This window comes from Notolepis coatsorum, assembly GCF_963971535.1.
Source record: "Notolepis coatsorum genome assembly, chromosome: 1".
NCBI lineage: Eukaryota > Metazoa > Chordata > Actinopteri > Aulopiformes > Paralepididae > Notolepis > Notolepis coatsorum.
The window spans coordinates 109,505,152-109,518,851 of record NC_140165.1 but is presented as its reverse complement, the minus strand read 5'-3'; the positions used below and the strand labels follow the sequence as shown (position 1 = coordinate 109,518,851).

At 42.6% G+C, this 13,700-nt stretch overlaps 1 protein-coding gene across 3 annotated transcripts in view; it reads right to left on the bottom strand.

Moving 5' to 3' along the window:
* Positions 1 to 13,700, bottom strand: part of dock11 (dedicator of cytokinesis 11) — a 328,275-nt gene that overhangs the window by 77,527 nt on the left and 237,048 nt on the right. For all 3 annotated transcript variants that reach the window (XM_084319393.1, XM_084319394.1, XM_084319395.1), the window contains 7 exons: positions 7,219 to 7,339; positions 6,993 to 7,059; positions 5,585 to 5,632; positions 4,468 to 4,613; positions 4,166 to 4,281; positions 3,537 to 3,674; positions 2,681 to 2,863 (listed from right to left, as the gene is read on the bottom strand). In XM_084319393.1, the coding sequence (XP_084175519.1) occupies positions 2,681 to 2,863; positions 3,537 to 3,674; positions 4,166 to 4,281; positions 4,468 to 4,613; positions 5,585 to 5,632; positions 6,993 to 7,059; positions 7,219 to 7,339 (819 nt within the window). The remainder of the gene's footprint in view (positions 1 to 2,680; positions 2,864 to 3,536; positions 3,675 to 4,165; positions 4,282 to 4,467; positions 4,614 to 5,584; positions 5,633 to 6,992; positions 7,060 to 7,218; positions 7,340 to 13,700) is intronic.

Genomic DNA, 13,700 nt, shown 5'->3' with positions numbered 1-13,700 from the left:
GAGTCTAGAGTGGAAAGAGAAGTGTCCAGAGTGGAAAGAGAAGAGTCTAGAGTGGAAAGAGAAGAGTCTAGAGTGGAAAGAGAAGAGTCTAGAGTGGAAAGAGAAGAGTCCAGAGTGGAAAGAGAAGAAAGAGAAGAGTCTAGAGTGGAAAGAGAAGAGTCCAGAGTGGAAAGAGAAGAGTCCAGAGTGGAAAGAGAAGAGACCAGAGTGGAAAGAGAAGAGTCTAGAGTGGAAAGAGAAGTGTCCAGAGTGGAAAGAGAAGAGTCTAGAGTGGAAAGAGAAGAGACCAGAGTGGAAAGAGAAGTGTCCAGAGTGGAAAGAGAAGAGTCCAGAGTGGAAAGAGAAGAGTCCAGAGTGGAAAGAGAAGAGTCCAGAGTGGAATGAGAAGGGTCTAGAGTGGAAAGAGAAGAGACCAGAGTGGAAAGAGAAGAGTCCAGAGTGGAAAGAGAAGAGTCTAGAGTGGAATGAGAAGAGTCCAGAGTGGAATGAGAAGAGTCCAGAGTGGAAAGAGAAGAGTCCAGAGTGGAAAGAGAAGAGTCCAGAGTGGAAAGAGAAGAGTCCAGAGTGGAATGAGAAGTGTCCAGAGTGGAAAGAGAAGAGTCCAGAGTGGAAAGAGAAGAGTCCAGAGTGGAAAGAGAAGAGTCCAGAGTGGAAAGAGAAGTGTCCAGAGTGGAAAGAGAAGTGTCCAGAGTGGAAAGAGAAGTGTCCAGAGTGGAAAGAGAAGAGTCTAGAGTGGAAAGAGAAGAGTCTAGAGTGGAAAGAGAAGAGTCTAGAGTGGAAAGAGAAGAGTCCAGAGTGGAAAGAGAAGTGTCCAGAGTGGAAAGAGAAGAGTCTAGAGTGGAAAGAGAAGAGTCCAGAGTGGAAAGAGAAGAGTCCAGAGTGGAAAGAGAAGAGTCCAGAGTGGAAAGAGAAGTGTCCAGAGTGGAAAGAGAAGTGTCCAGAGTGGAAAGAGAAGTGTCCAGAGTGGAAAGAGAAGAGTCTAGAGTGGAAAGAGAAGAGTCTAGAGTGGAAAGAGAAGAGTCCAGAGTGGAAAGAGAAGCGTCTAGAGTGGAATGAGAAGAGTCTAGAGTGGAATGAGAAGAGTCTAGAGTGGAAAGAGAAAAGTCTAGAGTGGAAAGAGAAGAGTCTAGAGTGGAATGAGAAGGGTCTAGAGTGGAATGAGAAGAGTCTAGAGTGGAAAGCTGAAATGGCTTCAGGCGATTAAAAAAGTAATCTAATTAATTACAGGATTTGTAATTAATTAATTGAATTACCGGTAATCACATTTTAATCGCATAACCATTTTAGGCCTGATATTTTATATTCTATAATCATATTTCAAATTGCATGTGTCCGGGTGGCAGAATTCAGTACTGTATCTACAAAACCTTCCGTTTAATCATCTTCCCTTTATTCATTTGCTTAGATTTTTCAGGTCTGGTCAATTTTAGCATGGTGTTATTCACAGTCAAAAGAAAATAATAATAAAGAATTGAATTGATATTCTCATTTGGTTCATTACAATTTACTCAAGCTTAGTAACAGACACAGTATTTCTGACACTGGTAATACATTCCCTGAGATCCATTGATGTCCCTAGAATCAGATACCAAGAACATGCAAATGATCCATTTAAAAAAAAAAAAAAATTGTAAATGTTCATTCTACGTTCTTATGGAATGAATGATATAAAAAAATTAAATGATAATTTTTTTTAATTAATTCTGAGTTAATTTTCATAACGCGATAATTTGCTGTGTAATTAATTAATCTAATTAACGCGATAAACTGACAGCCCTAATTATATTATATTATATTATGAGAGAACAGGGACGCAGCAGGAAGCGTGCCGTAAACACTTCCCTCATGTACTTTGGTTGGATTATCAAAGCGATGAAAGGGCTCAGAGGAGTCCGCGTGGACCTGCACTCTGAAGAGGGAGTGACGGAGTCACGGTGAAAGAGTACCACCAGTGTGTCTAGTGTGATAATGTTACTATTGTTCTGTTTAATCTATGACGAGGAGCGCAGACGTGCAGGTATGCACAGTGAGGTGGGGCTTGGTCATTAGAGGAATGACATATTCTCAATTCATTCAAACCTTTATTTATTCTCGAAAAGACAATTGAGGTCACCCTCATTTTCAATGTCGTCGAGACTTTACAGACATTTCAATGCATACATTTTTACAATAATAATAATAATAATAATAAATATTAACAACTATCTATATACAGTAGCACTTCACACATGGACCACAGTCCAGAGTGCCCCACAGCAATTTGTATAAATGAACATAGGCATAAAATCAGCACACAATTGACAGAATAAAAAAACAATGCATAAATTGCAGGCATAAGAATAGGTATAAAAGACAATAAAAGTAGTGCAACCGCAACGTAAACATGCAGACTTAAGAATAGGCATAAAATAAGTACAATAGTACAATAATAATAATAATTCATTTTATTTATATAGTGCTTCTCAATGACCCGAAGTCGCTGAAATGCTGCTCGAAGGCATGTGAACCCCCCCCCCCCCCCCCCCGGAATTTCTCGCACACACACACTTTTATTTTTATTTTTTTTTAAACCCTATATCCAACCATCCATCAACCTACATCCAGAAAAGCATCCACCCATCTCCCAGTCACACACAAACCAGCCTGCATGACCTCCCGCCCGCCCCCACGGCCGCCATACCTGCAGGTGTGTGCGCAGGAAGGTCCTCCTCTTGGAGTAGTCGTAGTTGTTCCTCATGAGCATGTAGAGCAGAGCGGAGGCCTCGGTCCTCACCGACGCCAGCTTGGACACGCAGCACTTCAGCACCTCGCAGCACAGAGCCTCGCACAGTGTCACGCGCCCCTTGAACAACACCGACGGGAACTGACGCAGACAGAGACATTAGCACCGCGGTACTAGCATGAATTCATTTAAATTGTTTAATTGATTGACTTTTCTGTTTCTATATTTCTTTTGTATTATGTAAACGGTAAATGACTGCATTTATATTAAGCTTTTATCCAAAGTGCTTCACAACTTATGCCTCACATTCACTCACACACCAACGGCAGAGGCAACCAAACAAGGTGCCAACCGGAACCTGCTCATCGGGGGCAGTTAGGGGTTAAGCGTCTTGCTCAAGGACACTTTGACGCGCTGCAGAGAGGAGCTGAAATCGAACCACCCCTGTAGTGTACTGTACCTCTCCACGTCATTGTCAATGAAAGCTTGCTCTCAATGATCTCGACATTAAATACAGATTGAATTAATTAATGTTTTGTTTTTTTCTTCGCAAGCAGCCTACTAGATGTATTCCTGTCCTGTGATGTCACTTCCTGTCCAGTGATGTCACCTCCTGTCCTGTGATGTCACATGCAGTCCCGCTGCAATCAAACAGCCGTCATTGTGTCTTGGACAGCGCCCACAATATGACGTCCCGCGGCTATGAACCTGACCGCCAGTTCACCGTGCAGCAACAGGAAGGACTGAATATATGACTGCATCTATGTCCCTTCAGTTTGTCATTTATGTGGACATAGAATAATGTTCTCCATACCTTGCTTATAAAACCCCTAAGGCCGGCGAAGACGTGTCTCAGGGCAGCTTCTGATTGGCTGACTTTGAGGAAGGTCAGGTAAACATCAAACACCTTCTTCATCAGGGGGTTGTGACCGTCGCTGTCCTGCAGCTGGGTCTAACAAACAAACAAACACACGCACACACACACACACACACACACACACACACACATATATACATTGTGTGAGATACTGACAAATAAAGACTAAAGGGTAAGTTCAGAATTTTGGACCACTTCCTTCCTACTCATCGGTAGAATCCTTTCTAAACGCTGAAATCTACTCCAAGGTGCGCCCAACGTAGGTTTCAGCATTTATTAGCTGTAAAAGGGCATGTGTGTGGGGGAGCGCCAGTAGCTCACCGCATATCTCGGCGCTATTTCTGCGTCGGGGAAAACCGTGCTCGTCACGGATCTGGGGGACACGAGTTCGATTCCCGGACCCGCCGTCATTTCTCAGAATGTCTTCCCCTGCTCTACATCCCGTTTCAACCTGTTTCTGTCGGTCATGCTTGACCAGAAAAGCGATAAACGCTAAAAAATAAAGTTTAAAAAAAAAAGAAAAAAAAATAGCATGTGTGTGTGTGTGTGTGTGTGTGTGCGCTAACCTTGAAGCACTGAGTGAATAGAGTGAGGATGTCCAGCACGCTGAGGCAGACCTCGGTGGAGATGTTGCCCTCCAGCAGAGCCTGATGGTGGACCTCTGCCTCCGATGGCCCTGTCCCTGCAACACACACACGCACACACAAGGTTCTATATTGAAATTACATGGTTTTACGCTCGCTGTGCATTTGTTACAGGTTTTTATTTTCAAAAGCCAATCGCAATGATACCAAATTGGCAATTGGAATTGGCTGCCCCCAAAATATACACCTCATGACCACTAGGGGGGAGAGGCAGGAGGGAGCACCTGTATTGAGCGTGAGGGAGGCCTCCATGGTGCCGTACTGGTGCAGCCTGGTCTGCACAAAGCTGGCTCGGTTGCAGCGGATGGCCGGCATGGTCTGAGACTTCCTGTCAGAGGAGATCAGCTTGGGCACCCCGGCCTCCTGACTCCTACACACACACACGCACACAGACACACACACACACACAGACACACACACACACAGACGCACAAAGGAGTGAGAGCATGACATGAAATGCAAGGTGACAGTCTCTATTACCGGAAAACAACAGGCAGTGTTGCAATCATCAGCGCTGCTATGTAACCCCCGGAGATCACACTCCTACAGTACGCAGCAGCACTACATTCCACTGTCAAACATCTCTGCCCAAACAGGAACTTCTGCAACCTTTACTCTGAATATTCTTTAGTCTTTTTATAAATAACAACCGAAAATGAGTAAAACAATTTTTTCATTTAATTTCACACCGTCTCTGCAACCTTGTTTATTCACCGTGTCCAGGTTTCCTTACACAAAAAAAGACATGGCACTGTAGTCTGTTTATTTGTTTGATGACTACATCACTGCATAGTGATGCACAGGCTGTGACATACGAGCCTGGAGACAGAGGTGTTAGGAAGGCTGTGGCGTGTGTCGTACAGGCGGCTAAGCTTGGGTCTGCCCAGGAATGATAGTGCCAGCACAGGTATTTGGACACTGTTTCCCATCTAGACTTCCCATGAATCGAAGCCTCCATATGATGTGTGTATGCTGCCTATGAAACCCTACAACCTAAACTTCATCCAGTATATCATCATCATCATCATAATCGCCAACTGTGCAGGTGTTTCACCCCGATGTAAAAGGATGGTAAATGGACTGCATTTATATTATAGTATATTTATTTATCCAAAGCGTTTTACAACGTATATGCCTCACATTCACCCATTCACTCACACATTCACACAGACCGACGGTGGAAGGCGACCATGCGAGGTGCCGACCTGCTCATCGGGAGCAGCTAGGGTTTGGACGCGCTGCCGGGGGGAGGAGGCGGAATCAAACCGGGGGAACCTTGTGGTTACCAGACGACTCTCCCAGGCTGCTGTTGTGACTGAGTTAATGCTCAAGTGCCTTTACCTGCCAATGTTTCTTTTCCCAATGTAGCGGAACTGGAGCAGACAGGCCCTGAAAGATGGAGAGGAACACAATAGATTTACAATCCCTTGGCAAACAGCAGACATTGTTGAAAGGCTACACTAGAAGAATGCACTCGGTACAGACCTCCAACAAGGCTTCACACTAGAACAAACTGGGGCAGTCAAATGACTATCAAGTTAGTGTTAGTGCTGTCAGGCGATTAAAAAAATGTAAATCGCATTTTAATCGCATAACCATTTTAGGCCTGATATTCTATAATCATATTTCAAATTGCATGTGTCCGGATGGCAGAATTCAGTACTGTATCTACAAGACCTTCTGTTTAATCATCTTCCATTTATTAATTTGCTTCGATTTTTCAGGTCTGGTAAATTTTAGCATGGTGTTATTCACAGTCAAAGATAAAACAATTTTTATTTATTCCTAAAATTAAAATTAAATTTAATTGATATTCTCATTTGGTTCATTACAATTTACTCAAGCCTAGTAACAGACACAGTATTTCTGACACTGGGAATATAGATGTCCCTAGAATCAGATACCAAGAACATGCAAATGGGACATATTAAAAGTCTGTAAATGTGTATTCTACGTTATTATGGAATGAATGAGATAAAAAAATATTTAAATAAAAACAAATGTTTGTATTTATATTTTTTTAATACATTTTGAGTTAATTTTCATAACGCGATCATTTGCTGTGTAATTAATTAATCTAATTAACGCGATAAACTGACAGCCCTAATATATATATTTCTTTTAATTCATCTTAAAGCTGCTGGTGCCTCTGGGAGTCTGTGGAATACCTTTGTTGCGCGCGCATGGGCTTGAAAAGTGATACAGAGTTCACTCTATTTCCGCTGGGAAAGTAAACGCAATCTTGCTAATTTCTCCCAAGTTGCCTACTGCAGCTTTAATCGTAGTTCAGCAAAAGTCTTGTTTGCATGATCTGGCAGAGTCACAAACAACCTTCCAAACACGAGACATACGTGGACACGTAGAGGCATTGATGCGCAGCAGAATAAACAGGTCTGTCAGTTCCAAACCATCGCGCCTGGATCAGGCTGTGGCACAGCGCTATACATAGCGTGGAGATAGATGTCTGGCTGTAATAGCCGTTTATGTTTGTGTGTAACATTTTAGACCACAGTAATAATAATAGATTGTATATTGTAGATTGTATATTCCTCTGTTACTTACTTTTTTACTGTATGAAGCACACTCTCAGGGGCTCATACAGAACCAAGCATTTCACCGTAAAGTACATGTATGTGACAAATAATAAACAAACAAACAAAACATCTGTGAAATCTTAATTTGGGTGGCTTCCCCTGGACCCTGTGCGTAGATGTGTACAGAACGATGCGGTGTGTGTAGCTGTACTCACTCCAGAAGACTGAGGAAGTTCATGATGTCCTGAGGGTTGACTTTGTTCCAATAGGCTAGTATGGTGTCTGAGGACAAACGTGTAAACATGCACACGTACACACACACGTACACACACGTACACACACGTACACACACGTACACACACACACACACACCAGAAAGATGAGCAACATGGTCTATTTCTGGGCATATTCTGAAATGATTTTGCTCAGTGTGCTGCTGACCTTCAGACAGGGTCCGGACGACATGCAGGAAGCAGAACAGCAGGCCTTTGATCTCGTACGGACCCAGCCGGCCCGCGGGAGGAAGGGGACTGCTGCTGATGGTGGAGCCTCGTCTCTGGAGCTGGGAGACAAGAGTCCACATTAACCCTCTAAAAGCCTGCATAGACAAAAGGATAGGACTTTTCCCATTGGTTCTCAGAGCCCACATGACCATTTCTAGCATTTCCAGGGGACAGACATAAATATTATTAGATGATATATGATATTTTCATTTATAATGCACCCCCCCAGCCAATCTTTACATCGGTCCGGGGGGCGCAGCCCGGGGAAAAAAAGAATACGAATAAATGGACAGGACAATGTGGACAGGGAACCAGGCAGACAGAGAACATAAGAACACCTCAGACACAACACAACAGCAAAGTAACTCAGTGATCATCCAGAGCGAAAAGGTGGGTTTTAAGCAGGGCCTTGAATGTCTGTACGGTGTTGATGTTGATGTTGAGAGGGAGCTTATTCCACAGTGTCGGCGTCATCACTGCAAAGGCCCGGAAACCCTTTGTCACCAGTTTGGCCCGCGGGACCCTCAGACACAGTTGGTCATTCGATCTGAGGGACCTGGAGCTGACGGGTTGTTGGACCAAGAGTTCTTCAATGTAGGCCGGAGCGAGACCATTGAGGGCTTTGTAGGTGAATAGCATGGTTTTAAAGTTGATTCTCTTCCTCACTGGGAGCCAATGGAGAGAGACCAGGGCCCTCATGCATCAACGTGTTCTACGCACAGATCTGTGCTTACCCTGTGCGTACGATCATTTCTAAGCAAAGAGTGGGATTCATCAACTTCAACTTGAACTTGACTTTGTGCTTACATCTACGCAAAGTTCAGACCACACTTACCTGGCGCCCAGTGGTAGAATATATTATTACAACAAGGAAATGAGCTTCTGTGCATAATAACACCGGCATGTTCTGTACGAACCGTAGTTCATTATAGTTCATTGTGGAATAGCAACAGTAGTGTAATTATGGTCAAAACCCTATAAATAGCATTTGGAATAATAGATCTTTCTCTCAGAATGAATGCAGCATGGTTTATATAGCGTTATCGGAATATACGGGGTGTAGGCTACTGACTGACTGCGCTCCGCGTAGCTTGATTGATTGATTGATTGAAAAGTTTATTAACAGATTGCAGAATGGGTACAGTACAGTACAGCTCAGTACATACAATTGTTAATTGGGGATGCAGACCAACTTTCGTCTTGTTTACATCAGGGTCCCCCATTTTCAATTCATCATAAATCATAAAGCTCAACTCGTTATTATTCTGCGCAGACCGCAGAAACACGGGAACGTTTTGATTATATTTAAAAGGCTTTACGTTAAACGAAACAAGTGGAACTTCGAAGCTGTAAGCAGAATACAAGTCATATTAATATAGTGTTCTTCCCCCTTTTTACTGTATAAGAAAGAATAGAAAGCGCATTGCAATGACACTATAGTGGACAGACTATGTATATGATGGGATTCAAGTTCATGTATTGAAAGGCAGGCTATCATACATGCAGTGAGATTCATTGTTCTTGTATATGCTCTCGTATTATATTGTTTATATAGCTAGGGTGACCAGGTGTCCCCCTTTTGGTTGTACTGTCCCACCATTTGACCAAACGTCCCACATATTGAGAGAATGTCCCTCTTTTTGAAGCAAAAGAAAACATTGGTCTCGGTGAAGACCATGTTATTCTAATAAAAAAAATTACATTATCTATCTGTCCCACTTTGTCCCACCAAAATCTTACTGTTGTCCTGCTTTTGGACTTTTTGCATCTGGTCACCCTATAGGCTACCCAATACTGACATCAAAATAGATTGTAGTATGCCTCTAGAAATCATATGCAGCAGGTAGAAAATTGACGGGAGATCCATCGCGATTTGGAATAAAATTGAGGAGAACTTTAATCCCTGGGGTATTAATCAAACAACACGGGAAAAGGCAGTCATATTCCAGCGCGGTCTTTATTAGCCGACAACAAAATAGATGCATCTAAAAATCATATAGCCAATCGAACACAACTAATAAAGGCATTCATATTACAAGCACGGTTATAATGACACACAACCAACGCCAAACAGTGGTCAACGAACGGTCTTTATTAGTATTTTGAGCTGTCCAGGCAGAATTGCAGCAATGGTCTTAGGGAGCCGTTGATATCTGACATCACCGTTTACAAATCCGCCTTTTATTTATCCCACAATACGCGATAGTGTCTTCTTGGTTCGACAGCAGTGAATTCTCCGTGGAGTTTCTCGGAGTCCCGCTCGGGTCGGTCCATTATTTCACATCCCATGGGGGGTGTTTCCTCATTTTCATGACCATATATGGATAATCATGCACGAGCATTGACGGTAGAACAAAGTGGTATTCATCAACACGGAGGACCATAGAGCCTGCGTACGCACGTGTGATGAATGCCGACTTCCCTGTGCGTACGCTAGTTCTACATTCCGTGCTTACGTGTGGAAGTAGGTCAAGTTCAAAGTCCACGTTGATGCATGAGGGCCCAGGACTGGGGAGATGTGGTCCCTCATGCTGGTGCCTGAGACCAGCCTGGCAGCAGCAGCATTTTGAACGCGCTGGAGGGGGGTTAGATGGTTTTGTCCAGAAGACCAGAGTAGAGGGAATTGCAGTAGTTCAGTCGTGAGAACATGAGCATGATGATGACTTTATGAAGGTTGCTGGGGGAGAGGAAGGACTTGATTTTTTTAAATGATGTGCAGTTGAAAGAAACAGGACTGTGCCTCTGATCTTACTTGGTGGTTGAAATTGAGATCCGAGTCAAATAAGACTCAAATGATAGATAGATAGATACAGCAGATTAGATGCATTAGTCTGCATTCTAAGAAAGAATGACCAAACCAATCTAGAAATGTCAAGATTCTATGCATCTTCAAGATTCTATAATAAATGAAAGCCTCTGTTCCTCTCCTTCCTTAACACATTCAGCGCCAGGGATTAGACAGGTCCTGTTGTAGCTATGCCACGCTTTAAAGATAGGAGTGCGTCACCTTGTTTGTAGAGCTATATCTATATTCTATATTATAGCTATGGGGACAATACTATGGTCATTTGACAGTGACTTTCTTCCATCCAAGACGCAAAAAATAGATAATTTTTCCATGCATACGTTCATGCGGAGTGGTCCGGGGTAATTCCCGAAAGGCTGAGTTATAGCCTCATACGTGAATTCTACTATAAGCGTTGGCGTTTCTTGCCTGGACACGCTACTATTCCCAAATCAAATGTATATACTAATAGGTATTATGTTTCATCATGAATGCATGAAAGGGGGGGGGGGGGGGGGGGTCGTTTCTGTATAGTTTCTGCCAGTAACGGTATTCGTATTGAACACTAAAAACGCTGATCAGCTGGATCGGTATAAAAACATTGCACGATCAAGCTAGAATTGACGTCAGATAGTCCTTACCTGTGATCGGGAGTATTCCAAAAATAATATTCCAATTGTTTGATCGCCATCTGGTCCACGACATAACCCACCACAACATATGGATCGGGGGCATTTGACGTGCTTCAATGCAATCGGGAGAACTGCTCGACTCGCCTGACCCAGAAGACTGCGCCCGGAGGGATTTGAACGTCAAAGGGCGCTCGATACTGCCGTCTAGCAGGATGCAACCGGTATTGCACTTAGGCGATCTCAGACTCATTCCCTATGGTAACACCGAGGTCTCTGGATGAATAATGAATACAAATATTGAAAAAAAAGGAAAAACTATCCAAAAACAACTTTTTACGTTTTTTGGCACGCAACGGTTGTCGCCCAATAACGACTTTTTACGTTTTTGGCACTGGAAACCCTGTGTGGGAATTTAACTCAAAGGGCTAGATCCACAAAGAATCGATTGCACGGTGCAAGTTGCACCCTTACTTACAATTAATTATGAATTGAAAATGGGGGACCCTAATGTAAACTAGGGCTGTCCCCGACTAAGGATTTGGATGGTCGACTATGATTGGCCAAAATTTGCCGTTAGTCGACTATTGGTCGACAAAAATAAATAAATAAGTATAATATTTTTTATTTAATTAACATTTTTGATCATTCCATTTGGGCTGTGGGGGGTGCTTAATGTCTGAAGGAGTCGACTGAAGGCTTCTTGTCCTCTGCAAAAGCATGCAATTGGTCCACTGATGGATACATCTTGATATTTGTCTACTCTAGTGTGTTCATTAGACGGGTGAAATCCTCTTTCAGTGCCTCTGTGCCTGTTTTCGTAGGCAGTTAGCCTCTGATATGCGTGCCATTAGCGTTAGCCACGCTTCTAGGCCTCTTTTCTTTTGGAAAGAATGATAAAAAAATAAAAAAATACAAAAAAATAAAAGAATACAAACAATTTTTTTTTATATTCGACTAAGAGGTTGGCCAGTCGACTACAGCTCCTTTCGACCGATTAGTCGACTAATCGACTAATAGGGGTCAGCCCTAATGTAAACAAGACGAAAGTCTTTCTCTGGTCTGCATCCCCTTAACAATTGTGTGTATTGAGCCGTACTGTATTGTACCCATTCTGCAATCTGTTAATAAAATGTTCATTCAATCAATCAATCTGCGCGGTGATTGATTGAATGAAAATTGTATTAACAGATTGCAATACAGTACGGCTCAATACACACAATTGTTAAGGGGATGCAGACCAGAGAAAGACTTTCGTCTTGTTTACATCAGGGTCCCCCATTTTCAATTCATAATGAATTGTAAGTAAGGGTGCAACTAGCACCGTGCAATCCATTCTTTGTGGATCTAGCCCAAAGTCACATCACCTCATCATAATAACAAAGTGCTGCTCTCCTGCAACCTGCTTGGTCACAAATGACTGAATGGTGGTGCTCTAGTGCCCCATCTAGTGGATGAATGTTATCTATAGCACCTATACAATACAATACATTTTCTTTTAAGGCGAGACAGTACCCCCTAATAGGCAAACAAAATATTTGAATAGATATCACTCTGAAACTTTCCCAGTTTGTTATGTACATATAAACTACGAAAAAACATATTGCAAGTTTTCTGAATTTTATGTTTATATATGCAAATGAGGCACTTCCTCATTAAATATGATGACATTTGCATATATTGCCAAGACACGAATCACCAACAGGGATAATGCCAGATTTAAAAAAAACTTGGTTTAATTTTGTTGATACATTCAAAACTAAACTTTTTCAAGAAGGGATTGTGGCTATGTCCTCTTATCAGCCCATACATCAGGAAATACTGTCTACTGTCATGAAAAAATCAATTTTCGCCTAGTTTTGGTATAAAATGTACTATAAACCCGGCTATGAATGATATATCAACAAACCCTTCTGTATTTAGAAGCAGGATATGGATGGGAAGAAATTTGGAAAGTTCCATGTCTTTGCGCACGCACACGCACACACACACAGACACACACACTCGTGCGCGCGCGTGATGAGATGTCTGGAGGAGATCAAAACGTGTGCTTTCACGAGTGATAGGAGGAGGGTGAAGGCTGCATTCAACAGTCACCAATCAAAACAATGAAACTGCTATCAGGCCTATATTCAGCCAAGCATGGGGAGCACATTACAAGGCTATTTGTGTTGGGGTCCATTCAACACAGCAGGTTAGGGGGAACAGTGTGTTGTGTTTTGGTCTGTGTTCAGGGCCAGCAGAAGATTCATGTGTGTGATGTCATAATACTGTCCAGTAGCTACTTGGGTATAACTGTGGGTCATGTTCAGTTGAATTCAGAAAAGGTTATTCTCAACTATTCGTTTTAATGCAAAACAGCATTCCATATTACCCTGCACTGCATTAGGCTGTACTGGGTTTAAAGTAGGGATGCTCGATATTGGCTTTTTTTTACCGATACCAATATACCGATAGTGTCCAACTCTTAATTTCCGATACCGATATCAACCGATATCAACCGATATATGCAGGGTTTCCCCCGCCCAAAAATGGAATAATTTCAGGTAATTAACATTACATATCTCTTGTTCTGGAATTAACACAACATTATGCATACTTTTGACAATAAATAAAATCAGAATTTGTTCTTACTTGCTTGCCTGGGTAAATAAAGGTTATAGAAATGTAAAAAATATTTAATTTTGAATTTTTTGAAAACAGATACCGACGAGCTCCAGTAGCTCACCGCGTACCTCGAGCGCTATTTCGGCGCCGGGGACAACCGTGCTCGTCACGGATCTGGGGTTTAGCTAGTTCGAATCCCGGACTGCAGCCGTGCCTTTCCCAGAGTGTCTTCCCCCCCATCTGAACCCCTTCAGCCTGTTTCTGTCGGTCATTCTTGACCAGAGTAAATGCGATAAACGCAAAAAAGAGCCAGCGGAATGGCCAAAGTAAAAAAAAATAAAAAAGAAAACAGATACCGATATTTTCCGATATCACATTTTAATGCCGATATCGGCCGAT